A 24,976-nucleotide genomic window follows, 5' to 3' on the forward strand; every position below is an offset into this window, starting at 1 on the left:
GGAAGGCTGGGCAGCTTGTTGTTGGCTGGCAGGCTGGGGCTGGGCTGGGGGCAACTGCTGTTGCTGAGGCTGCCCCTGCCCTGTGTTGTATGGCATGCTGTACATCTCTCCTTCATGCCGCTTGGCAGGAGGGCAGTATGTGCCATCCATTGACCGCTTATAATTCTAAAACAGACAAGCAGAAGAGAAGTTAATACTCGACAAGGACACAAGACTACTGTGGAGCCACAGATGCCACGAGGGTTTATAATCTGACACTTGCTTGGTTTACAGACATATAATTGCTTACTTCTGCCCCTCCAGAAGAAAAAGGCCCAGAGAAAAAAGGAATCACCTTTACTAATTATCTTTTGAAATGGATTTTAAAAGCACATTCTCTTTTCCTCTTGACTGTCCCTCACTCTAAGTATAAACATGCATTATCTGGGTAAGAGAATACCACCAAAGTATACAAAGTGAGCTTCTCAAGATTTTCCAACAGATTAGATTAATTAACTAGTTTTCAAAGAGATTCTGTCAGTCTTTCCTCACCTGCTGCTGCTGCTGATACATTGTGGTCTGCTGGCTAGGGAAGGGGCTGCAGGAAGGGGTGCCTTGGGTAGTGAACTGATTGCCATAGGAATCATGTCATTGCTGCTGCTGCTGTTGCTGTGGAGGATAGCGGCTAGGAGAGTACATCCCCGAATCTGGGTTGGAAGGCATGAGATTCGGTTGTGGGGCCCCAGTGCCCATATTTCCCTCAGGTCCTATTCCAGGCTCAGTCCTATACAAAATTTGAGAAGCAGACTGAGTTGACCTTAACCGTCAGGTGCTTGGAGGCAGAGGGGGGCCAGGAATAGGGTTCATGCTTACCTTACTCTGTCATAAGGACCTCCATAAGGGTAGTGCTGTCGTGGTCCCATTGCCACATTCCCCAGCCCAGGGCCAGCAGCACGGCTGTAGGGGTCCCCCATCCCACCATTTGGGCCTTGTCCTGAGGACATGAAGGGATCACTCCCTGGAGCTGAGTGTAGAAAGAAAAGTTGGTCAGTAGGCCTAGTCATCTACACCTTGCTTGCAGGGCCTAGAGTACCAAAGAAGCCTTGCCTGACCTGAAGGTTTTTCCATTATCATCCTGACAGATTAAAAACAGACTCTAAAAATACCTAAACAACAAAAGACTTTGTTGTTAAAAGGCGAAAAGGTGAGGTGAATGAGAAGGAGACAAGAAAAAAGTAGAGATGAAGAATGACAATTAGGCTATGATTAAGAAATGCCTAATCTCAGAGAAAGGATTGATAATCAGCCCTAAGCCACTCTGAAAAGATATTCCCACTTCCCTGGCCCTGTTTTCAATAGCACAGGGTTAATGTTCATGGTCACCTTTTCTCATGCTGCCATAAGGATCCTTATTTGGCTCGTAGGACATGCGCCCCATCATGTCAGAGGTATTCATACTGGGCTGATACCCAGGGTTTGGAGTCATGGAATTCCGCTTCTGGAATGTGGGGTCACTTCCATCAGGAAAGGCATCCTGGATCCCAACTGAATTGCTCCTGCTCCAGAATAAGGAAACCAAATAAATGCCAAATTAATCTAGCACAGAGCTCAGAATGGTCAACTAGCTTATAGTCAGACAAGGGGCGAGCCTAGGGCTGAACAGGAGCACTCATACACCTCTCGAGAATCCTTAAATCGTCCGTCTCAACTCCTGACCTCACCTCATGCCAGGCATCGGGGGGATCTGACTGTGTGGTGTAGATGCCGGAGTTGGTGGCTTCAGGTCACTTCCTTCTGCCATGGAACTGCTGGTTGACTGAGGAGTCTGTGGCCCCTGCATAGACCCTGATCCAGCTGTGGAAAGAGATGTGATATGAGCAATCTGCTTGGCAGGAAGGTAGGTGTTTAATCCTCACAAAAAAAACCCCACAAATGCTCTGAGGAGTCTGTGGAAAATATCTTCCTAAGGCTTAAGAAGATCAGGACCCTTTGAGCTTAAATAACCTTTCTCAACAGAGGCTATGAAAGGTTACATAATAAAGCAGAAAGTTCTACTGCTTCTTGCTGTTATTTTACATGTGGAGAATAATCATGATGAGAAGATACCACTATCAACCTGGCAATTCCTTCAATCACTGCCAGCTTTGTTGATTATGTCTCTGTATTTCCATGGGCCTGTTAAACCTTGAAATGCCGGTGTCTCCATCTTGCTGCAAACTTGAGGTACCCTTTATGAGCCCAGAACCGTCTATTCCCAAGGAACCAGCAGTGTTACTACTCAAGTTCCAATGTTCCTTTATTCTGAGGACTACAGAACTACCAGTAATTAATGTTTCCATTAGTTACCATTCCCAGCACCAGATATCCCACTGCTTAGGTCTCCCCAGCTGATGAGTCATCTCAGGCACTCATTATACCCACAGAGGTCAACACCAGGGCACGTGTGTTTACACCCACCTTCTAGGGCTCTGGCCTTCTTCCCTCCCAACATCACGCAGGCTTCAACCCCTTCTCAGAAAGGAGGGTGGGCAGAGGAACTCCTATTGGAGAGCTCCATTCATATCCCTTCCCCACCCCCACCTTCCCCATTCATTACTAATCGCAGCTCCCTAGGGAATTCAAGGAGCTAGTCTGAACACTGCATTCTAAGGCGCTGAGATCAGTGGGCCAAAACTCCCAGATGGCCCTGCTCCATTGCCATTTGTCAGTTCTCACCACTCCTTGAATATCCCTCCCACTCACTAGTTTACAAACATTTGGCTAGATGCCAGGTGTACAATGAAAATGAAAACTTAAGGGCTGCTGCAGACTACTTCCCAGGGGAGTCAGCAATACCAATTTTCCGTCTCCCAACCTGCAAAGCTCTATGGCAGGATGGGGTAAAAGCACCACTGAATAAGGATTCTAAATCCTTGAAGGTTACCAATGCAATCAGTTCTCAGCCTTGGCTGGACCACTCAAGTCATCCTACCAGGAGAAGGAGGCTGGATCTTGGGCTGGGACTTCTTTGAATCAGCAGCTGCAAAGATGTCTGGGGGAGGGTCTTCTCCCCGTTCAATCTTGCACTCAAAGGCATAGAGACACTGGATATACTGCTTTTTCAAGGAGCTGGCAGCACTGCTTGAGGTGCCCACATTGAGGTTAGTTGCAAGTTCCCGCCATTTTTTGTTCTTGTTGACCTGTACAATAGAAGAGTCCATCTGGTCATTCTGCCAAGCCCACACACACTGGGCTCCCAAATTCTAATCTATTGTCAAACTAAAGTTTTCAGTTAACTTTGAAAGTAACCACTTGAGGGGATAACAAATATTAAGTCTATGTATTTAATATTTATCCTAATAAATATTAAACTATCTATACCATAAAAAATGCTAAATACTTATTTGGCTTTCACTATACTCTCAAAAAAATGAAAATTCATTGCTGTCTAGTTGCTTCTATCTAACTCAGTGACCATCAACCAAGCTTCCAAGGCTATAAATCTTAACAGAAGGAGAAAGATTGCCCTCTTTCTCCTGAGGAGCCGAGTGCTCTTTTGGCTAATACTCTAAGGATTATAACCCCCGGGCTCCTCAGGGGCTGCTAATCACAAATCATTGCAATTACTAGGCAGCATGTGTTCACATAAAGGTAGATTTCACTTCACTATTAAGAGGGAACAGGTAGCTCAGATGGCCTAGTAGGTAAGGAGTTGAGTTACCAACTTAGAGGTACGTGGTTTGAATTTACCAGATGCTCCTCAGAAGAAAGATGGGCAATTTCCTATTGTGCGATTTATAGTCTCTGAAACCCCACTGGAAGATCAGCTCTGAGTGCGATACTATTTCACAGCAATGACTTATTGATTGGAGATAATATTTAGAAAATGTGGTATTTACACAAGAGTATTAAAAAAAAGGCACATAAACGAACTCGAAAATAAAATTCTATTTTAAATGCACCAATAAAAAAACTAGTCTTTTCTGTTTATCAGGTGATCTAGATGCTTTATATACATCAATGTATTTAATCTGATGTGAAGGTACTATTCCTTTTTTTTTAAAAGATGATGTACAAACAGAACAATTTACTCAGTTGCACCCTCGTGGATGGCTGAATTAGACTTTAAACTAAGGCTGCCTGCCTCCAGAGAGTTCAGACTCTAGCCACTACACTGAAATACTTCCTCCCTTCCTTTATGAGAAATACTTTTGTCTAGTGATGACGGTTATGGTTATTATCAACTACCACCCGCCTGACTTGGTTTGGTAAATTAACTTTTCTCAGCACGAGACATCCTACAATCTGACATATTTGTTCCACTGTTCCCTTGCAAATAGTGACAACATGCCCCCTTTACCTCACTAGTCACAGAACTAACTATCCAGGAGACAACTAAGGCCACATACATCATCTTCTGTGCTTTCTGGCAGCCAGCCTGTGGTTTGGTCTCCTTCCTTTCCTCAGTTTCAGGGTACAGTGACCATTTCCCAAGTTTTCCCTATAATCAATCCTTCTGTTCCAATTGGGCAAGTGTCTCCCTTCATGTACTGCTATATATTAAGCATCTCCTGTGTGGTAAACCTGTCCTCTAGGAGTTATAGCTAATAGTTTTTTATTCCTAATCTACAAAGCAAGTTCTGTTAGCAGAGAGAACGACAAGAAAGCCTGTAGAGAGGACAATCTAGACAGAAGGGAGGTAACTAGAAATACTTCTTAGACTGGCCAACACTTGGGTAAGTCTTTAAGGTTAGAGATGGCTCCTTCCATAGAAACATTATTAATCATTCAGAAAAAAACTTACATATTTTGCTTTCCCGCAGTCTTCACTAACTTGTAAGAATACTCTTATGAACACCCTCAGCCTTTAGCATTGAAAGGTTTACATCCTTTAGTTAAATGGGACCAAGTCTCTAAATTCCCTCCTTGCCTCATACTAGATTAAGTGACTCAAAAGGCCACCAAACTGAAAGTAAGCTAAACTTAACCTAGTATCCCTAAGAGAATGAATACCAGAAAGACTGGCAGGAATAAGCTCAGGGTCACCTCAGGAGCCTTCTGTGGCTGTATTTCCCACACCAGTTATATGGTAGTGTGCACGTGTTCAGTTTTGTTTTGTTTTCCTTTGTGGGGGAGGGGAGTAAAGCCTGAAGGGAGAAGGAATTCATAACTTGACTGTTGGCTGGCTTCATTCCAATCACTTTCTTTTTTCTGCTGGTGACAGCTGTTTTCCTCTTGTGATTTAGAAGATTTGGAGTAAGTCTCTTCCCGCCACGCCTACCCGAGCTCAGCCACAAACCCTGACCCAATAGCACATTCTTGATCTAGTGACTCCAAAAAACACACAGGAGGAAAGAGCATGTAAGGCAAACTATGCTGATTGTCAGACAGTGTTACCTCATTTGTATGCTTCCTCAGCTGACATTAAAATAAAACTATAAGGTTATCAGGACAGAGGCATAGCTCATGGGAGTCTGTTTCGGAAGTTTTCAGTAGGAAGAATCTATTCATGGAAACTTTGTATGTGAACTAAACAAATTCTTTACCTACTTTTTCCTCTATTAACTGACTTCTATTTAATAGCTACTGTAATCCATTTCCACTAAAAAGTTTCCTAGATTGAAAGGTTTCCTTGCCCCTATACCACCTTTCTGGTATGCATTGTGAACTTACCAGATGTTCCATGGGAGAAAGATAGGCAATCTTTTGTGTGATTTATTGCCTCTGAAAGCCCGCTGGAGGGTCAGATATGGGTTGGTTCTGACTTAATGGTACACCACCACCACAACAACATACCACCTTGCAGGCTAATTTTATGTGGCAGAAACATTGCCAGAGACTTCTACTGCCTAACTTTTGCAGATTGGTGGGGTAAACCTTGTCCTTATGTTATAAAGAAAGCCAGCTAAAACTTAATAATCACTTGATTAAGATTACATACATTGCCAGGGGCTAAGGAAGGATTCAAAACCAGGCTCATTTTTCCAAGCCCTTCCCCTCTTGTCTATTATTATGTCAAACTACTTCCTATGGAATCAGACAGTCTTTTTCTTACATCCACTGGGTAACTAAATATTTCATTATACCAAGGAGATTTTAGCCTTTCACTTTATTTCTGAAAACCCTGTGTACTATAGCCTACCAACGAGAGCACGAGAGGGTAATGTAATGCCAATGAGTACCTAAAGAATGCTGCTGAACTCATAGAGGAAACCAAGTGCACTCACCTGAGTCAATCCACCAATCTCCTTCACAGACACATAGAGGCGATAGAGGTCCAGAGGTTTCCTGCCCACAGCAGGCAGGTTTGTCATTCCCATGGCCTTCTCTTCTGTGAAGGCCAGATAACGGTCTACCCACATTTTCCTCTCAGGCTCACCACCTAGCTCATACAATTTAGTAATCTTCTCATTAGTTGTTGTAGAGGAACTGGATTTCTGAAAAAAGTAGGTCAAATTCATAGACATGGGTTAAAGTCAAAGCTATGCTAAGGGTCTCAGAAGTTTCTTGATTGGATTAACGGTTTTTAGTCCAAGATGGTTACTAGTAATACATACCCAGCTTTCACAAAGCTGAAGGGCTAAAAGATAGCCAGATTTCATTTTCACAGAGACACTTAAAAGACTATACACCATGTACTGGGTGTTGTGTTACACAGATGTGTAAAGACACATTATGTAAAGACATAATAGGTATTATAAACTATCACTATTTTTAAAGATAAGGAGAAGAGCCTCAAGGAATCACTGTCCATGATTTTAGATCTTTTAACTGGCCGGGATAAATATCAAATCTTCATCCATTAAACACTAAAGCCACTACTAACACCAAATTACTATCCAGGAGCCTGGATACACTTTCATAGAAACACAATTTTAAAATCTCAAATGTGCTTTTCAGACAAAGAGTGGACTAAAGAAAAAGCAATTCTTCAAGAAAAGGTGACTTTCTCATTTGGTTGAAAGTTTTTAATTATACTAAGAAGAAGGTTGAAAAGACCTGGAAGCCAGAGTTGAAGATCTACAAGAGGTATCAGCTATGATTTTTACTTTACAGAGACAGGAAATGAGGCATGGTAAAGGACAAAAGTGTTTTAAATGACTCAGGTGTTTAGAAAGTTTCCAAAGCTCTCAGAAAGGTTTTAAGACAGCATATCCAGGACCAATCAGCAGTTTAGTCATGAATAGCCCCAAACCCCACCACTTGTTTCATCTCTCCTTAAATATAACACAGTATATGCAGGACACTAACCATTCCTGCAGCTATACATAAGGCCCTGGGAAAGAGGAGCAACTAGGAGCCCATGGCATACACTAACTGATGGTTTTAAGAACATTATGTATCATTTAAATCATGATCTCTTAGGCTAATGTCAAACCTAATTCAATTAGTTATTATCCTAGGACTCTTCAGGGTAGTAAAAGGGAAAGGATAGGATTCAGGACATTAACTTATTACCTTGGATTTGGACTCTGTCTTGGGTGTCCCATCTGCCTTATTGTTCATTTTTGTGGCTGGGGTTAACTTGACATCACCAAGGCCCATCATCTCTGGACTGGCTGCCATTCCTAGAAAAGTGAAAAAGAAATCTCAAATCCAATAGGATTAAATGTGACCAAAAGATCACATTGGAAAATATACCTGAGGTTGGCAAAGACTAAGAGTTACCTGCTGAATTATTGGCCATGGTTCCACCCATGGGATATGGGGGTCCCTGAGGGTTGATCATACCAGCCATACTATTAATCCCTTGTCCATAGGGAGATCCAGTTCCCATCATGCCCCCTTGATTCATATTAGGGTAGCCTGGTGGCCTGAGAAAAAAGATGGAAAATGAGGCAGGAATTGGAGATACAAAGGGTTCAGATTTAGACTTCAGCTAAATGGTTCTGTGAGCCAAAATCATATAGTTAAGTTCTTATCTCCCTAAAACAAGAGCTGCATTTTTATCATCCTGAAGTTCTTCCAAAGTCACGTCATTAGAGTCAATACTCAGGGAGCTCTGGTGGCCTAGTGGCAAGAAACTGTCCTGCAACCCCAGAGATACACGAATCCACCAGGTACTCTGCTGGAGAAGGCAAGACAATCTCCTCCTGAACCAGGCAGATCCAATTTGATGGTACACACACACAAATTAAAAAACAACAACAAAAACACACACACACAAAACCAAAACCCCCAAAAAACTTAAGAGTCAATCCTCATAATTTACCCTGGTACACAACATTTTAATAAGATTTCCTTTAGTAACTGAAGTCACCAACAATTGGGTGCACAGAGATGAGCCTCGAATAAAATGGGCCACTGAAACAAGAGGCCCAAGGAGAAGAAATAAAGGCATGCAAACAACAACAAATGCTGGTGAGGTTGCAGAGAAACTGGAACCCTTATTCACTGATGGTGGGAGCATAAAATGGTGCAACCACTGTGGAAGGCGGTATGGCGTTTTCTCAAAGTTGGAAATAGAAATACATTTGACCCAGAAATTCCACTACTGGGAATATACTCTAAAGAAATCAGAACTGCTACCCAAGCAGATATATGCACACCCATGTTTATTGCTGCTTTGTTCACTGTAGTAGAGGTGGAAATAACCCAAGTTCCCATCAACAAATGAATGGATAGAGAAGCTGTGGTATATTCACACAATGGAATACTATGCTTCACTGAAAAACAAGGAACCCATGAAATACACAAAATGGTGGCCCTGGAGGACATTATGTTGAGTGAAATATCTCCGTCACAAAAGGGCAAATACTGCATAGTGTCACTGTTGTAAAGCAGGACTGACATTGGAGTTGGGGGGAAACTAAAAGGGGATAAATAGTGTATACTGCATTGAAACAGGTGAGGGAGAGAACTGTTAGGAGGAATATATGATCAGGTATTATTGTCATGACAAGAGTCTAGAATGAAAACTGCACAGTGGAGTGAAGTGGACTGGGAGGTAAGACTGTATAACAATGAAATAATTTTACTTTTCATAGCGATTGAGATAATTAAGAGTTTTAGTTTGCTTGGCTCCACAGGCAAGTACTCTTGGCACCAGGAGCCAGAAAATCAAGAGACTATTGCATTGGGAAAGTCAGCTGTCAGGGACCTCTCCACAGTACTAAAGAACAATGATGTAAGGCTGGAGACTTAGGTGCGCCTGATCCGGGCTATTGTTTTCACAACTGCATGAAATTGGAGAGCTGGACAGTGACTAGGGATGATAGAAACAGAACTGATGCCTTTAAGCTGTGGTGCTGGAGAAGAGTGTTGAATACACCATGGACTGCTAGGAGAACAAACAGGTTTGTCCTGGAGAGGGTGAAACTGGGCTGCTCCTTGGAATCAAGGATTCTGACACTTCATCTGACGTACCTTGGGCATGTTGCAAGAAGGGACCAGTCCTTGGAGAGGGACAACATGTTTGGGAGAGCGGAGGGACAGGGCAGGAGAGGAAGACCCTCGATGAAATGGACTGATTATGTGATTGGTATAGTGGGAATATGTGTGTTGGAGAAAATAGGGTTGGCACAGAACAGAGAAGGGTTTAGAGTTCTTGTAGATAGGGTTGCTATGAAAAATGGGGGAGGGGTGGGCAGTGAGGAGAGTGTGCAACTATGAATAAATGAATGGAAATTCAAAGTCTCTTTAAACTTTCATAATTTAAAAAAAAGCAATAAACCAAACGAACAACAACTTCAAGGTATTGAACTAAATCATATGAGCCTTCTGCACAGCATCAGTCAGATGCTCATCATCAGTCAATGAATTCATATCCTTAAAGGACCACAGGAAACAGACAAAATAGAAAATCCTCCATTTCTCACACATATCAAAATAACGTATAGCATTAAGAATCTGGAAGTAAAAAAAAAAAAAGAATCTGGAAGTCAACAAACTAAAAAGAATCTACTTACTTCTAAGATTTACTTTCCTAATTGATATAATCAAGTTAGTTAATTAATTTACATTTGATATTTATTCATGTCAAATCTGACACCAACCTAAGCTGCCATCCAGGGATAAGCACTTCTTTGTGTTTTTCACTGTTGTTAGGTGCTGTTAAGTTGAATACAACTCATAGCGACCCTATGAACAGAAGGTCTGAACCCTGCCCTATCCTGCACCATTCTCACACTTCCTGACTCACAAGAGCCCACTGCAGCAGCCACCGTGTCAGTCCACCTGGCTGTAGGTCTTCCACTCCTTTGCCCTCCACCCTTTCCAGCATCATGTCTCTCTCCTAGGAATAGCCCCTCCTTGTAACATGTCCAAAATAATGAGGCAAAGCCTCATCATTCTTGCCTCCAAAGAGCACTCTGAGTATCTCCCCTTTCCCAATGTAAGAAAATCTAATCCAGAAGAGTTCTCTATAGAAAATCTTCTTTACTAAAGAGAACAAGTTTAACATCCAGAAGCATCTCACTAACCTACCAGAATGACAAATTCTTTATGTTGACACTTTCCATACTTCCCAAGCCTTACCGGTTTTGGATAGAGTTGGCAGCAACATGCATGGCAACAGCAGTTTCTTGAGATTTTCGATTCATGCTCCCTGGGGGGGGACACATCCCTGACCCAACCTGAGGTGGCATATTGGCCATATTTGGGCCATAAGGCCGGTTGCCCATGGAGGCATGACTCATTCTTCCTGGAGGGAGAGTGCTATAAGGAGGGATGCCAGGCTGTCCATGCATTTGACCTCCAGCACCCATAGGGTTCATGCTTCCAGCCATGCCTGCACTGGGGTAGTTGGCATTGGGCAAGGCATTATAATTTGGCTGCCTGGGGTAGCCTCCTGGGAGGAGAACAGAAAAGAAAGAGAGATTTGGTTAACAATTCACTACTTAACTCTCATTTCTAAAACTTTCAAGGTCATAAACATGAAAATCATTCACTGTTTGTTAAGGAAAAAGATGAACTTCATGATGAGCTCAGCAAGTAAAGAGAAGACTGTGAGCCTATCAGAGGCTGATCTCAGTCTTCCTTTCATTTTAAAGACAGTACAAGAGCAAAACTGGCTTTACAGCTATGCAGGTCCTTCAACTCCTAGGGAAATTCTTTTTTTTAAATAATTTTTATTTATTTATTTTTTTATGTGTGTACCGTCAAATTGGATCTGACTGGTACAGGAGGCGATTGTTCCTCCTTCTTCAGCAGAGGATCTGGTGGATTTGAACCGCACACCTCTGGGGTTGCAGTGCAGTTTCCTGCCACTAGGCCACCAGAGCTCGCTGGAAATTCTTTTTCTAGATACTCAGGTCACTTTCTCTCCCATGATCAACACAGGACATTCAGCTTTTAATCACTATAGTCTGAACAAAGATATATCAGGACTTAGTTTTTAACATGTGACTAACCAATAGTTATCCATCTACTAAGCCTCACTTAGAGACAAAAAGCTTGGAGAAGTTAAACTCTCCCTAGTGACAGAATAGGTGGTCTGGGCTCGGTGGTTTCAAGGTAAAAGACAATCCTATTCTTACCAGAAGAGGGTGACATATCAAAGAAGAAACTGGTTTGTTTGTTTTGGTTTTTTCCCCCCTTTACATATACTTTGGCTGTAGGGGGTAGCCTATTTGGGTAGCAAGCACACTTACCTTGTGGGCCATACTGAGCCCCCTGGGGACCATAGCTCCCCATAGAGTTTTGCTGGTAGGAGCCCATGCCTGTGTGCATCTGTCCTCCAGAAGGTTGACGTGGAGATAAGGTTGAACCGGGCTGGGGGGAGCTGTACTGGGGCATTTGGGGGTTTCTTTGCATGTAACCTGTTTGCAGAAATACCCATAAACAATTACTGATGTTTTAAGTAGCCGTATTTAGGTATAATGGAAACAAATGTTCTCTTTATCCTGATACTTGAGCACCAACATTTTCATTATCATCTAATTGTCTGGAATCTCTATCTGATATGTAACATATAGTCATTTATCTTACACAACTTTCTAAAGGGACACAGCCATCAACTAGCTGTTTCTTCTAAATGTAGGTTTGAAAAGACAAAAAGCAATGAGAGAAAACAAAACTGTGGATGATTTAAAGAATGAAGACTCAATATGAGTCTTCTGTACCAAATCAGACACAAACAAGAATCCACCAAACACAGGAAACCAGCTCAACTCAAATTTTACAATTCAAAGCTTAAGCTCTATGGTCATATAGTTTTCCAAAAAGTACACAAAAAATACTCTGGCCTCAGCACCCCAACCTCCCTGGCCTAAAGTCCAGCTCACCTCGATCTTGGGCAATGCTTGACTGATTCATGGAAGGATGCATGATGCTGTCTGACTGGCCACTGGGTGGCCGAGGTGGCATCTGGTTGCCTGTTTCACATAGAAAGAAATAAGCCAATTCTGAACTGGAACTGACTCAGACAGGTCTAGTCAAGGAGTTCTCACTATTGGAATGCTCCACAGACATAAACTGGAAATGCCCTGCCCATGGAAGTGGTAGGCTGGGCTCCCTGATATCTCTGGAGTTTGAATCCCTTTCCCTCCCCTCAAACAAAGCCCAGTAGCACTTGATACCTGGCACTGCAGCAGGCGAGAGTGGTCCTGAGCGAGACTGAGCAACACTGGCGGGAGAGCCAACAGGAGATGGGGAAGGGCCTCGGATGCCAGGCAGGTGAGGGGAGGTATGAGGAGAGAAAGGAGACTGAGCTGGGTTACTCTGCTCTCCTTGGCTGCTGGAAATCCCTGACGTGCTCACTCCAGGGCTCAGAGCTCCTTCTGTCCCCATGGGGAGATCATCTATTGAACCAGATAGATCCTGAAACATATACACACAGGGCATGGATATTAGACAGAAAGATCCCTTTTACAACAATCATACCACATACAGCATTTTCCTTAATCAACAAACATGTTGAACACAATTATCATGACTGTAAATCCACATATAGTAAAGCTTTCTATAAAGGGACAGCAAGTATTTCAGATTATGTGAGCCAGCCATATGGTCTGTCGTAACTACTCAACTCTGCTACTATAGTACAAAAGCAGTTAGAGACAGCACATAAACAAGCATGGCCATGTTCTAATAAAAGTTGACTTCAGCTATTTTCCTCTGGGAGAAACGTCAGTAAAGCTGCCAGGATGACATCATGAGCTATAAGAGAATGTTAAAAAGTTTGGGCCATGTTCACACATCTTCTCTCCCCACGTTCTAATAAACTTCATTTACCATGGACTCATTCATTCCAAGTTGCCACACTTGGCAATATGAGAAAGGGACACATTATATTAGAAAGAAAATCCCTTCACTGCCAAGAAGGTCTGGGATTATATTCCTAACACCTGGTTCACAACAGGTATGAACAAATGTTTGCTAACAGAATAAAACCCAATTTTACTCCCAGCTTTTAAAACATGGCATTTACTAGGGTTTAGTTGTAGCTGTTAGGTGCTGCTAAATTGACAATAACTCACTCTACAAACAACACATCGAAACCTTGCTCAAGCCTATGCCTCTCAATCTCTGATATACTGGAGCTAACTTTGGGGCTTTGTACTGAATTAACCAAAGAATTTGGTCAGAAGTACAAAATGAAAATCAGGGACTCAAAATGAAAACTGTTGTTAGGTGCCGTCAAGTCAACGACAACTCAGAGCAATCCTGTGAACAACAGATCTGAACCCTGTTCTATCCTGTGCCATTTTCATACTTCCTGACAAACAAGAGCCCATTGTGGCAGTCACCGTGTCAATCCACCTGGTTGAGGGTCTTCCTTTCCTTCATTGACCCTCCACCCTTTTAAGTATCATGTCTCTAAGGAATAGCCCCTTCTAGCAACATACCTAAAGTATGTGAGGTGAAGCCTCAAAGAGTCAAAAGTAAATACTTCTTCCATCCTCCATGTTCATTCTCTAGCAATATAAGACTAAGTTCACCATCACATGTTAACAATAGGCTTATACTACCACCCCAAAGAAAGAGGAACGCTTTGGATAAGGGGCCAGATGTAGAAAAATGATGGAATGTAAGCAGTTAGGAAAGAGTTCTCTTATAAGAAAGGAGCTGTTACAATCCAAGGCAAAGTCTATGCCTAGTCCCACAAATAAACTCACTATGGAAAGTTGCTAGAGTCTAACAAAAACACTAGAGATCATCTCCCTAAGTATCAAGTTTGGGTGGACCATCCATAAATTGACAGGCTATTTGCTAGGCTGAGAGTGTTCCTACTATGGAAACAAAGTTTGTTCTGAAGGGAAAAAAGGTAGGTAGGTAGTTATGTGTTTTTTGTCTGTGCCCAACTCTCAATGTTAGCTGAGAGGTCAGAAAACACTAGCTTTTCTGTTCATAAATATGGCTAGTGTACCATAATACACTTTAAAAATGCAATTATAAATAGCTCTGGGGTAGAATGAACTCAAAGAGTCCAAGCCTCAACTAATACAAAGGATTTCTTGCTTCTGTAAGATCTTAAGTACTTGCAAACTATTAAGAATCTTAGGTTCATCTCAAGAAAGAAGTTGGGCATTCTATTCCTGTGTGGAAGACTAAGCTATACCAGGGATACCTGCCCTCTGAGCCAAGGAGATCAAATTTTAAAAGGCACAAAGATGACAAGAGGAGCCAACTATGTGGGCCAAAAAAGGCCTCAAAAGCCACTTGTTAAGCTCTGGAGTCTGTAACAGAAACCACAACCCAATTCTCTGTTTTAGGGACCAGTAGGTTCCCTCACACATTTCTTTAACAGTTTCCAGTCCTAATCAAGCTTCCAGCCTCTATGAATAATAGTTTCTTGATTTGGGGGGAGGGAAGGAATATCAGTGTTATCTTGGAACAGAAATGGAATTGAGTCCATCCATAAGACAAAAAAAGGTGGCTTTAAAAAAATTAAATGCTTTGCTTTTATCTCTAATCATACAAATAAAACATGAATATCCTCATGATAAAAAAACATTTCCAAAACCAAAGGTAATTCCAAAGTCTCCTATGGCTTTCTGCTACCCTCAATTAGAGGAAACTTAAAATTTGTTATATATCCTTGCAGATGTGAGGAACTGAAAAAGAAAGAAAGAACCAAACAAGTCATTAACAACAAAAAACCCCTAAACTGAAAGGGGCTGAGGATGTTCCTTAACAGAAACAGGATTCACCATTAATCTACAAGGCCAATGTCTATAATCCAGCTGAAGGATCCCAAGAGTGTAAAGAAAACCCTTGCAGCTCTTGGGGCTGGGCTTTCTGGATCCTGGAGGCAAGTGCAATTGGTAAAACAGTGTCCTCCTTCATGGAAACACTGTGAGGAGCTGCCAATGCTGTGGAAGTGTCCTAAGCTCCTTGGAGAGTAAGTATAAGCTAAAGCAACTATAGGAAATAGTAGTCCTAACATGGGCTGGAATGCCTGGGTATAGAATACTGAGGAAGGTGTAGCATTACTTTTCTCAAACTTCTGGTTTGAGGCCAGTCTCTCAAGCTGTAATTTCTATCTGATGGTGGTTGGTCAGTGTAGGGGAGGATTGCTTAAAAAAACTTTTTTAGGAACCAAAAGTTAGCAAAGGAAGGATCAGATTATCTACCATTAACAACAGCTACCTACTATGTGTCAGGCATTTTAAAGAGCTATCTTATTTCATTTTCTATAACTTTTGGAGGTAGATACTACTAGTATAATTTTAAATATAAGGAAGCTGATCTTCATAGACAAGGATATACATAAAACACACCTAGCAAGTGGTAGAAACTAGATTTGAGCCCAGTTTCGTGAGTCTCCAAAGCCTATGTTATCACTTCACTATGATACTACACAAACTGAGGAAAAAGCACCACAGGAGACCACGATCAAGGTGAATATCACTTTTTCACTTGTACAATGAGAGGAGTGGACAAATCTGAATATGTATGTCATTGAGACAAGAAACTCCATGAGATCCATATAGTTAGGGTAAGATGCACAGCAGCAACTCCTTGGAATGAGAAATCTGAATATACAAAAGCAGTATCAAGATATTAATCATGATAAATGCTTTTTATAAAGAATGGGAAGAAAGGGAAAGGCAGAAGTCTCAAAAAAAAAAAATCAACAGGACACAGGAACCTGACCTAGTCCAGCATTAACTTGGTCTAGATGGTCCCTCTATCTATACAAACAGGTAATACTCTGAACTGTCTTTTTCACTACAAAGGATATACTTGTTTTCTACTTTACATAAAGCCAGTTTTTCTGGTCTATTCCACAAAAAGCTGGATGTCTAGATGTTGAGTCAAACGTCCATGAATCTAACAAGTTTAATCTGTTACAACACACTATTTTTTGCTGGTGTTCACTTTGGTAACTCAGGACTCTCAGGTTCTCAGTTCTACCAAAAGGGTCCACCTGATCGGTATCTTCTGGAAGGACTACTGTAGTATTGTAATAATTGCCCTTAAGTGGGAAGATCTCTTTTAATGGGTTCACTTTCCTCCAGGAATAATTCTGTTGATAGATAGGAGGTGAGATTAGCTCATTCAGTGCCCTGCCAGTTCCAAGGAAGCAGCAGGGCCAGAGAGAATTTCCTCACGTGTTTCCAACGTGTTTCATGCATTTTATTGCTCATCAACCATGCAGATCAAAAGCACTGGAGCAGGTCCAACTATTTCACACATAATCTCACACTCCAGGCTGGCTACAGCCCTAAAAGCCTTCGTTTCTTCACTTGAAATACTGCCCAATGTTATTTAGGGATGTGACCTGATAGAGGAAGCCCATAGGGACTCTATGACGATAACTGTTCCAGCTGTGACTGGCTGCCCAGTCCCAGTGAACGCCAGCATGGGTTTGTCAAGTGATGCTGACAAACAGGACTCAGTAACTAACACCTACTCTTCACACTACAACAAAACCATGCCTGAAATCACACAACCCATACCTCATTTTAGGAGAAGAGGATGGGGAAGGGGGAGGCTGCATGTGCTTTTAAAGGAAGGGTAACAAGTTTTAACATGAATTGGCTGCCTGGTGGAATACATTTTCGAAAAGAAGATAACAGAACAGTTGGGGGGATATGGTGCTCAAATGATCTCCTGACAGAGCCTTGAAAGGATGACAGTTCATTTTGCTGAGCAGATTTAAGAAAACCACCTGGCAAATCTAAAGAGGTGGCTCATGGCAATATTCAGATTTAGGATTTTCCCTTAAATTTGGCTGAATCTTTAAGACATGGAGCTTTCATTAACCCCCCAGATGGAGTTCTCACATTCTTTCAGTGTTAAAAGCCTTTGCAGATTTGTGCTTATTACTGGCAGGCAAACCACCCACCAAGAGAGCTAGGTAAATTTTATACTCATCCTTGTAGTAAGAGTTTGCTTGACATTTTTTGTTTTGTTTTGGTGGGGTGTTCTCAGCCATACCCATTTAAATTACAATCATAGAATGAAGAAAGTCCAAATACATAACCTGAAATGATCAAAACTGTACAAATAACTGACCAAGTTGTTACCCCACTCTACCCAGTAGAGTCTAAATGATCCCAAGTCAGGGTAGGAGGCTGTTTTCATGCTGGAGAATGGAACAAAAGGTAGCGAAAGAAGCAACAGCTTCAACAAACGCGCGCACGCGTGTGTGTGTGTGTGTGTGTGAGTGAGAGAGAGAGAGAGAAAGAGAAGATGACACCCCCCCCATGACAAACCTGTTTAGGAATTAGTTATAGCAAAGAGAAGTGCCTAGTCTTTCTTAAAACCTTAAGTAACATATTTAGAGATAACAGTAGGTTGTAAGAGGCTACCTCTAGGGAACACTTGTAGAAACATTCCAGTTATAGGTCCTCTTCCCTCTCTCCAGTTTTTGCTGAAATAGACAGCAAGGTGACCTGATCTATCTCAAACTGGTAAGGATTCCAGAATTGTAGAACTGCCATACTCGGGTCAACAAAACTAACTGTCACATCCCTGCACAGAAAGCAGATGAGCTAGTTGCTAGCTAAAATGCTGGGAATGACTCAATATACAGAACAGGTTACCTCTTACTCCTGATGGTACCTCTAGGTCAAAGGTTAAAGAGGTAGTAGGAAAGTGAGGAAAAGTAACCTTTTAGATTGAAGCAGCAAAAGCTGCTCTATGGAACACTCTGAGAACTATTTTCTATGACACCACCCACCCTTGCAAAGTATCCAAAAACTTGGTCTGTATCCTAGAAACCACCATATAAGATGATGAGAACACCCCCCCTTCTTTTTCTATAATACATTATTTTTTGGGGGGATAACACATCATTCTTCTGGATACCTTCTGGCTGCCTGGTGGGGAATACACATCAATCAGAAAAGGGTCAGTGTCTTCTTGTCTCCCTAACACTTTTCAAGGGTCTAACTCCAAGAGGAAATCTCCTATATATGTCAGAATTAATAAAGTAAGCTCTAGGAGACTAAACCTCCATATTCAAAGGATGCTGTAAAGAAATCAAACAAGTCTCTTTATATTTCTCTCTCAAAAAGAAGTGACATGATATGTGACTTCTACGTGTTAAAACTTAAGCTCTAAGAGTTGATTGTATTTCCTTTAATTCTCATAATCATCTTCTGATGTAGGTACAAATGTGCCTCTATTTGCAAATTCACTTTCTAATTAAAATTTGTAACTCTAAGCACATAACAGTAACAGTTGAGTGTGGCAACTTCACAGATCATTATTAAAGTGAAAGACAACATAATGCATGGGAACAATCGTATCAAACACAATGTATAGAAACAAACACAATGTGTATGAATTTTGTATGTAAACCAATATAAAAATAACTGGGGGACCAACACAACAAAAAAAATCCACTGTATCATCTCCATTCTAGCAAAAATACAGGCTCAGAAGCTTAATGACTTGCCTAAAGGCAGAAAGTGACCAGATAGAAGAAATGTGGTTCAAGTCTGTATTAATCTCATACTAAAAGCCTGCAATGTTTCCATCAGAAAGTGTTTATTATTAAAGACTAGGTGGGTGCTATGCATCAATTAAGGTAAAGCAACTGGAATCATCTATGAGTGATTGGCTACAGAACTCTGGATGGGGTAGGGTAACCCTATTAGCTCTTTTATAGAAACAAAACAAAATCTCATTGCTGCAAAGTTAAAACCAACTCACAGCTGACCCTCTAGCAAGCTTTTGGAGGCTGTAAATTACATAGGAGGAGAATGCTTATCCTTCTCCCTTGGAGGTGCTTGTAGACTCAAGTCACCAAAAAGATACTGCCTGTAAGCACCACTACTTAAGGACTACACCACCAGAGCTCCCTATATTATTTCCCTTCTCTACACAAGACTAGAACTAGATAAAATGACTTTTAAAAAAAGTATAATGGTGCATGTTTTCCTCTTCCCAAATCATTCTCCGATTACATTTCTTGGTGTATTGAAAATCAGCCCTTTCATACATAGTGAAACCCTTGAGAGTCACAATTTCACAAGACGTACTTCACAACTTTTGTCATCTTTGACAGGACGCTTACCTTTTTTCTGTCACCCTTTATCCTACTTTGTAAACACAGTGAATTTTCCTTCTCTGCTGTATTCCTGCCTAACATAGACACTGGCATTCACAGATTTTTCTGTGTAATTCTCTAAGTTTAATTCACTTTTTCTGTAAGTCAGAGTGTCCCATCCCGCGGGCATCCCACCCCCCCACCCCGTTCTCAGAAAGGTTTTAATGTACCAGGAAAGCAATGGTGGGTGGGGAAGTAAGGGGTTTAAGAGGTTGGGTTGAGTATTAATCATGAGTGTAGCTCAGAAAGAAGTAAAATATCCCAGAACTTTCTCTCATTGCTGTTGAGCTAAAACTGACTCACAGCTGCTGACCCTCCAGTGGGTTTTTAGAGGCTGTACATCATATGAGAAGAGACTGCTCTTTTTCTCTCCCTAAGAGCAGCTGGATTTGACTTCTCATCTCTGGGCTGGCAGCATAATTCCCTATCTACTAGGCTACCATGCACCAGATGGCCTGATTTTCCCAGCTATTTAAGCAGCAGAACTGGGTGGGATATCAATCACTTCAAGATGCACAAAGGCATAAACTATAAAAGGAAATAGGTTTAATATCCTTGAGAATGCCAAAGGAAAAAAACAGCTTTCTTCTTTCTTTCCATGAAAAAACCAGCAGTTCCACATTAGGCAGATCCACTAGCTATTCTGCTACATTACAGTCTTAAAAATGTTAACTGATAACATAAGTTCTTTTGCCCCCTCACACCACAGGCAGAGCTCAGAGTTCCATGAAAGACTCTGGAAATCCAGTATTTCAAAAACGAACGCAAGCAAAGAGCTTGACAGTGTACTCTATCTGTCCTCTCCACTAGCCTGTGGGAATGTAATAAGCAGGACCAGGTTATATCCATTCTGTTTTCGGTGACAGGAAAATGTCAAATACAGAAAAGCCAAGATGCTTGGTTAAATAACCACTGAAAAACAACCTTTTAAGACCTACTTTCAATTAGTCCCCTATCTTTCCCATGCTATCTCCCAGCTCTCATCTCTAAGTGCATGAACTCTACACCTACACAATGAGGGAACCACCTGGGTGCTGTAGCATGCCAAGTGACTCTTCTAAAACTAAAAAATGCAACCGTCACATGGGCTTTGGGCACTTGGGTAGAGCTGCTGCTAGAACAGCAGTGCAAGCATGAACGTCTGGAAAGGAGGCTGCTGGGAGGCAAACTGCATATCACTGGAGAAATTTCAATATAATTGCAAAGAAACAAGAACCTGCTGTTTCAATCCACCTCAGCTGAGGTGGGTTTGACCCTTTGGATAGAGGCTCAGGTTGTGCTGGGGTGAAAGACAGGAAACGAAAGACTGTTAGGCAAACTGCATTCTTATGATAGAAGCCCCTGCAAACAGCCAGCTTTGCCATTGCAGCAGTCATTGATTTTCCAGGGGTCGATATTCTGCTCCCACAGATATGCTCTGCTGGAGGTTTAATCACATCGAGTGCTTCTGTTCAACATCTCCCCTGCATCTCTCCTCCCTAAACCAATAAACACCAAACACAATGAAAGTTGGCAATGGATAGATAAGATGGTACTCTCCATAGCTGGCCAGCTGAAATGGAGTAAATATAAAAGAACCAAATCTATACAGATTAGACTATAAGAAGTAGCAGGAACACACCTAAAGGCCTCCCAAAACCCAAAAAGTTTAACCTGCAATGCAACATCTCCATATACACTCATTTAAAAATTCAGAGATACTACATAAAAAATTCAGATTTCCCAGCATTTGCCACCAAGATGGAAGCAACTCAGAGCTGATCCTGCAGAAGGTTTTTGAGGCTATGAATTGCATTGGAGGAGACTGCTATCTTTATACCTTAAAGTTGCTGGCAGATTCAAGCAGCCAGAACATCTCAGAATTAGCAGTGAAACTCCCTATTGGCTAGGTCACCAGAGCAGCCTACACAGTACCCCCCCTTGTTATGCATCATCAAGTCAGAACTGACTTGTAGCTGACTGACTCTCCAGTGAGTTTTCAGAGGCAGTAAATCACACAGGAGGAGACTGTCCATCTTTCTCCTGTGGAGCAGCTTATGGATTCTCTCTGCATGCCTTTGTGTTGGCAGCACAACTCCTAACCATTAAGCCACCAGAGTTCCCTTCACCATATTCCCTAGACCTACCTGTATAACATCCATGTTAACCATTTGATTAGCTCCTCTGAACATACCCTTCCCCCCTCCTTTTCATTTAGGTCAGGGGAGAATTTTATCCTATCTGAATCCATTTCTTGGCAAAAAAGTACAGAAGGTGTTTTTAAGGGTCACTAGCTAACAGACAAGTTTGCAGAAAAAAATTAAATTGGGTCAGAATTAGGTTTGAGTTAGAGCAGCTAAGAGCAGTGCATATTTATGGAATGGGGTTGTTCTAATCCTAGCAGGAAGTAAGAGTGCTGTAAGTTAGAAAAGGCAGAGAAGTTAGGAGCCCTCTACTTTTTGGAAGTCTGTTACTAACACTAATTACAAGGAGCTTGTTCTAAGAACAAGATTATCAGCTGTAATTCTACAACTTGAGCAAAGAGGGTATATGTGAAAGGAACACAGAAAAGAAAGAAGTATTCCGAGTATGAGAAGTACAATAGGAAAAGACTGTTGTTTCCACATTATCTGGCTAGTTCTGTAGTAAACCTAATTGCCCTTCAGAATAACAGCAACTAAAAAGCAAGCAAGGATATAATTAATGTGTACAACTGCAGAAGGCCAAGGTTCCAAAATCTGTTACCATCAAATCAGTTCTAACTCACAATCTGAAGGACAAAGAGGCTGTAAATTTTTATAGGAGACTGTCACATTTTTCTGTGTTAAATTTGGGTGGGATCAAAGTCTAGTGGCTAGACAGTTTCTATGGTTTGGCAGTTAAAGCCTTCAATTCAGTAGTCTTCCATACCATGGCCCATTATATAGTCTAAATAAAATCAAAGGAAGGATGGGAAAAAAAGATTGAGAATAGGTACAATCTTAATAAACCAGAAAAAATAACCATCAATCCCAACACACAAAAAATCCCAACGAAAGAACAACTCTGAACACTTGGAGAGCCCTAGGCAACTTCTAAAAGAAAGAGGAAACTATTCTCAATAATGGCTCTCTGAACATTGGTACCTTTTAACTCAATCTGGGTTTTCCAAAGTGTCAGGAAATTATCTTCACCCATCTCGGCAAATAATACTTAGGAAAGGCCAGTTTTCTTCCCTCACCAAGTGTGGTTCAAAAGAGAGGGGAACTGACCTTGATAGTAAGCTCTCAACTTGTAATTCCCACCGTCATTAAGGCACAACTTCTTGGTTTTCCTGGGAAAGGTCAAATGGGAAGGAATCTACCAGCTCAAAGGTGAGCTCTGCCTCACTGGAATCAGAGATTATGTCATAATGTTAAACCAATTCCACGGTGATAAAAAGTAGAGAAGATGGAATCTGTTCCGGCTACAGAAGTGGGCAGTATAAGAGACCAAGCTCTAGTCCCTAAAGGACACTAAAACATTTACCAGTTTTATAATAGCCTCCAGATGGAACACTCAAAAAACTTGGGGGGCATGATTCTATACTTCATTTATCAAGTGTGTTAACATAGTCCAAACGAGAATGTCTTTCTGGGCCAAGTCAGGAGGAAGATTCTCACCTTGGCTTAGGGAAGGGGGCTAATGATTTTTCCAAGTGTGAACTTTCTAGGCTGACCTGCTTATTTTCTTACTTTCTTTTATTCAATGTTGCATACACCCCCCCCCCCGTCTGTCCCACCCTTGTTCTAGATCGTTGTCATATATATAAGGCCTAATTTAGGTTCCTTTCAGACAGTTTTCCCCTCATCTGCTCCAAGGCAATGTTCATTATCTATCTACACTTTTCCTAGTCTCTCTCCAATCCCTCTAAATGTCTGTCCTATTTTGCAACAGTGGTGTTATGTAGTATTTGTCCTTTTTTAACTGAGAAATTTCATTCAGCATAATGTCCTCCAGGCTCCTCCACATAATATGCTATACTAGTTCACTGTTTTTTAATGCTGTGTAATATTCCATTGTGTGAATGTATCATAGTTTTTCTATCCATTCATTTGTTGATGGGCACTTGAGTTGCTTCCATCTTTTTGCTAATTTGAGTAACTCAGCAATAAACAAAGGTATGCACATATCTGCTTGAGCTGTGTCTATGGTTTCTGTAGGGTATATTCCCAGTAGTGGAATTGCTGGGCCAAATGTTATTTCTATTTTCAACTTTTTGAGAAAGCACAAGAACCACCTTCCATCATGGTTGTACATTCCCACCAGCAGTAAGAGTTCCAATCTAACTACAACCTCACCAGCATTTGCTGTTTGCTGGCTTGCTAAACTTTGCTATGGTTGCTGGGGTGAGATGATATCTCATAGCCATTTTGTGACATAGCTTATTTTCTATTAAAAAAGCCCAAAAAAACAGTCTGACAATCACTTATCTATAGGATGGCTTTCTGAATTTTGTTAGTTTGGTTTTTTAAAATTTTATCTTTTTTATATTATTTGTGTGTGCGTGCGTGCTGTCAAATCAGATCTGACTAGTACAGGAGGAGATTGTCCCTCCTTCTCCAGCAGAGCATCTGGTGGATTTGAACCGTGCACCTTTGGGATTGCAGTGAAGTTTCTTGCCCCTAGGCCATCAGAGCTCCCTAATTTGGTTAGTTTTTTTAACAGAAGAATAATAGAAGTCAAAGTGGTACTCTTTCAGCCAGTGAGATTATGGCAAGTGCCAACAGGAAAGAAAAGAGGGAAGTCATTATCACTAAAACAATGGAGTTCATCTATGTGATTGTCAAGAATTTCTGAAAATTCTAGTTTCTGAGGTTTTTTTTCCCTTCAAAAGTAAATGTGTTCTGTATTCTCCTGGGGAATGGACCTAAAACCAGAACCTTAAGTACCACTATCTTTGCCTAGGAAATGCAACTCCACATCCTTCTTCCTTCTTCCCTTTATCCAAAGAAAAGTCAACATGGGAGGAACATGGGAGAAAAGTCTTCGTTTATATGGCATTCTCTACACTTTTAAAAGATAGTTTTCTTGAAACAGAGACTGGCCCTATAATAAAAGCATTGGCCTAGAAAGCAGGAGTACATAATGTTCTAATTTATGAATGACTTTAGGTATGTGTCTTATTCTTCTGGATCTCAGATTTGAGGGATAGGGAGAAGATGGGGGAGTGACTGTGGCAGACCTCATTTGGTGAATATTCTATACACTGACATATTGTTTCTGTTCTACCCTTTTTCTAAGTAGAAATGTTAGAAAGCTAAAAACTCTATTTGCAAGAATTCACTGTAGATTCATTTTAGATACAACTCAGGTTCTGCTAATTAGAAGCAGATTTATGAGCTGTGGGTGAGCATTAACGTTACTCGTAAGTATATTCGTTTTCTCCTGGACACAAGAGCCTACTAATTGGTCCTAAACGCCTTCTGAGGTCCCAACTCTTCTCATTATTTCTTAGTTGTTGGAATGGACGGAAAACCTCATAAGCAGTTCCTTACTTCACCTCTGCCTTGCATGCGGACTTCCGAGTTGTAAAACAACCCAGTGGTAGATGGAATTTGCTCCAGGACTTAAGAA

The 24,976-nt window shown here is 41.4% G+C and overlaps 1 protein-coding gene across 1 annotated transcript in view; it reads right to left on the minus strand.

The window, feature by feature from the left end:
* ARID1A (AT rich interactive domain 1A (SWI-like)) overlaps nucleotides 1–24,976 on the minus strand; it is a 96,227-nt gene that overhangs the window by 11,271 nt on the left and 59,980 nt on the right. The window contains 15 exon segments of the mRNA XM_006903765.1: nucleotides 4–165; nucleotides 532–763; nucleotides 853–1,003; nucleotides 1,363–1,538; nucleotides 1,701–1,833; nucleotides 2,951–3,158; nucleotides 6,186–6,395; nucleotides 7,417–7,526; nucleotides 7,627–7,772; nucleotides 10,435–10,511; nucleotides 10,513–10,553; nucleotides 10,556–10,747; nucleotides 11,550–11,717; nucleotides 12,183–12,272; nucleotides 12,477–12,717. Of these exon segments, the coding sequence (XP_006903827.1) occupies nucleotides 4–165; nucleotides 532–763; nucleotides 853–1,003; nucleotides 1,363–1,538; nucleotides 1,701–1,833; nucleotides 2,951–3,158; nucleotides 6,186–6,395; nucleotides 7,417–7,526; nucleotides 7,627–7,772; nucleotides 10,435–10,511; nucleotides 10,513–10,553; nucleotides 10,556–10,747; nucleotides 11,550–11,717; nucleotides 12,183–12,272; nucleotides 12,477–12,717 (2,337 nt within the window).

The sequence above is a fragment of the Elephantulus edwardii genome, unplaced genomic scaffold, assembly GCF_000299155.1.
Source record: "Elephantulus edwardii isolate Elephantulus edwardi_28Jun2011 unplaced genomic scaffold, EleEdw1.0 scaffold00028, whole genome shotgun sequence".
Taxonomy (NCBI): domain Eukaryota; kingdom Metazoa; phylum Chordata; class Mammalia; order Macroscelidea; family Macroscelididae; genus Elephantulus; species Elephantulus edwardii.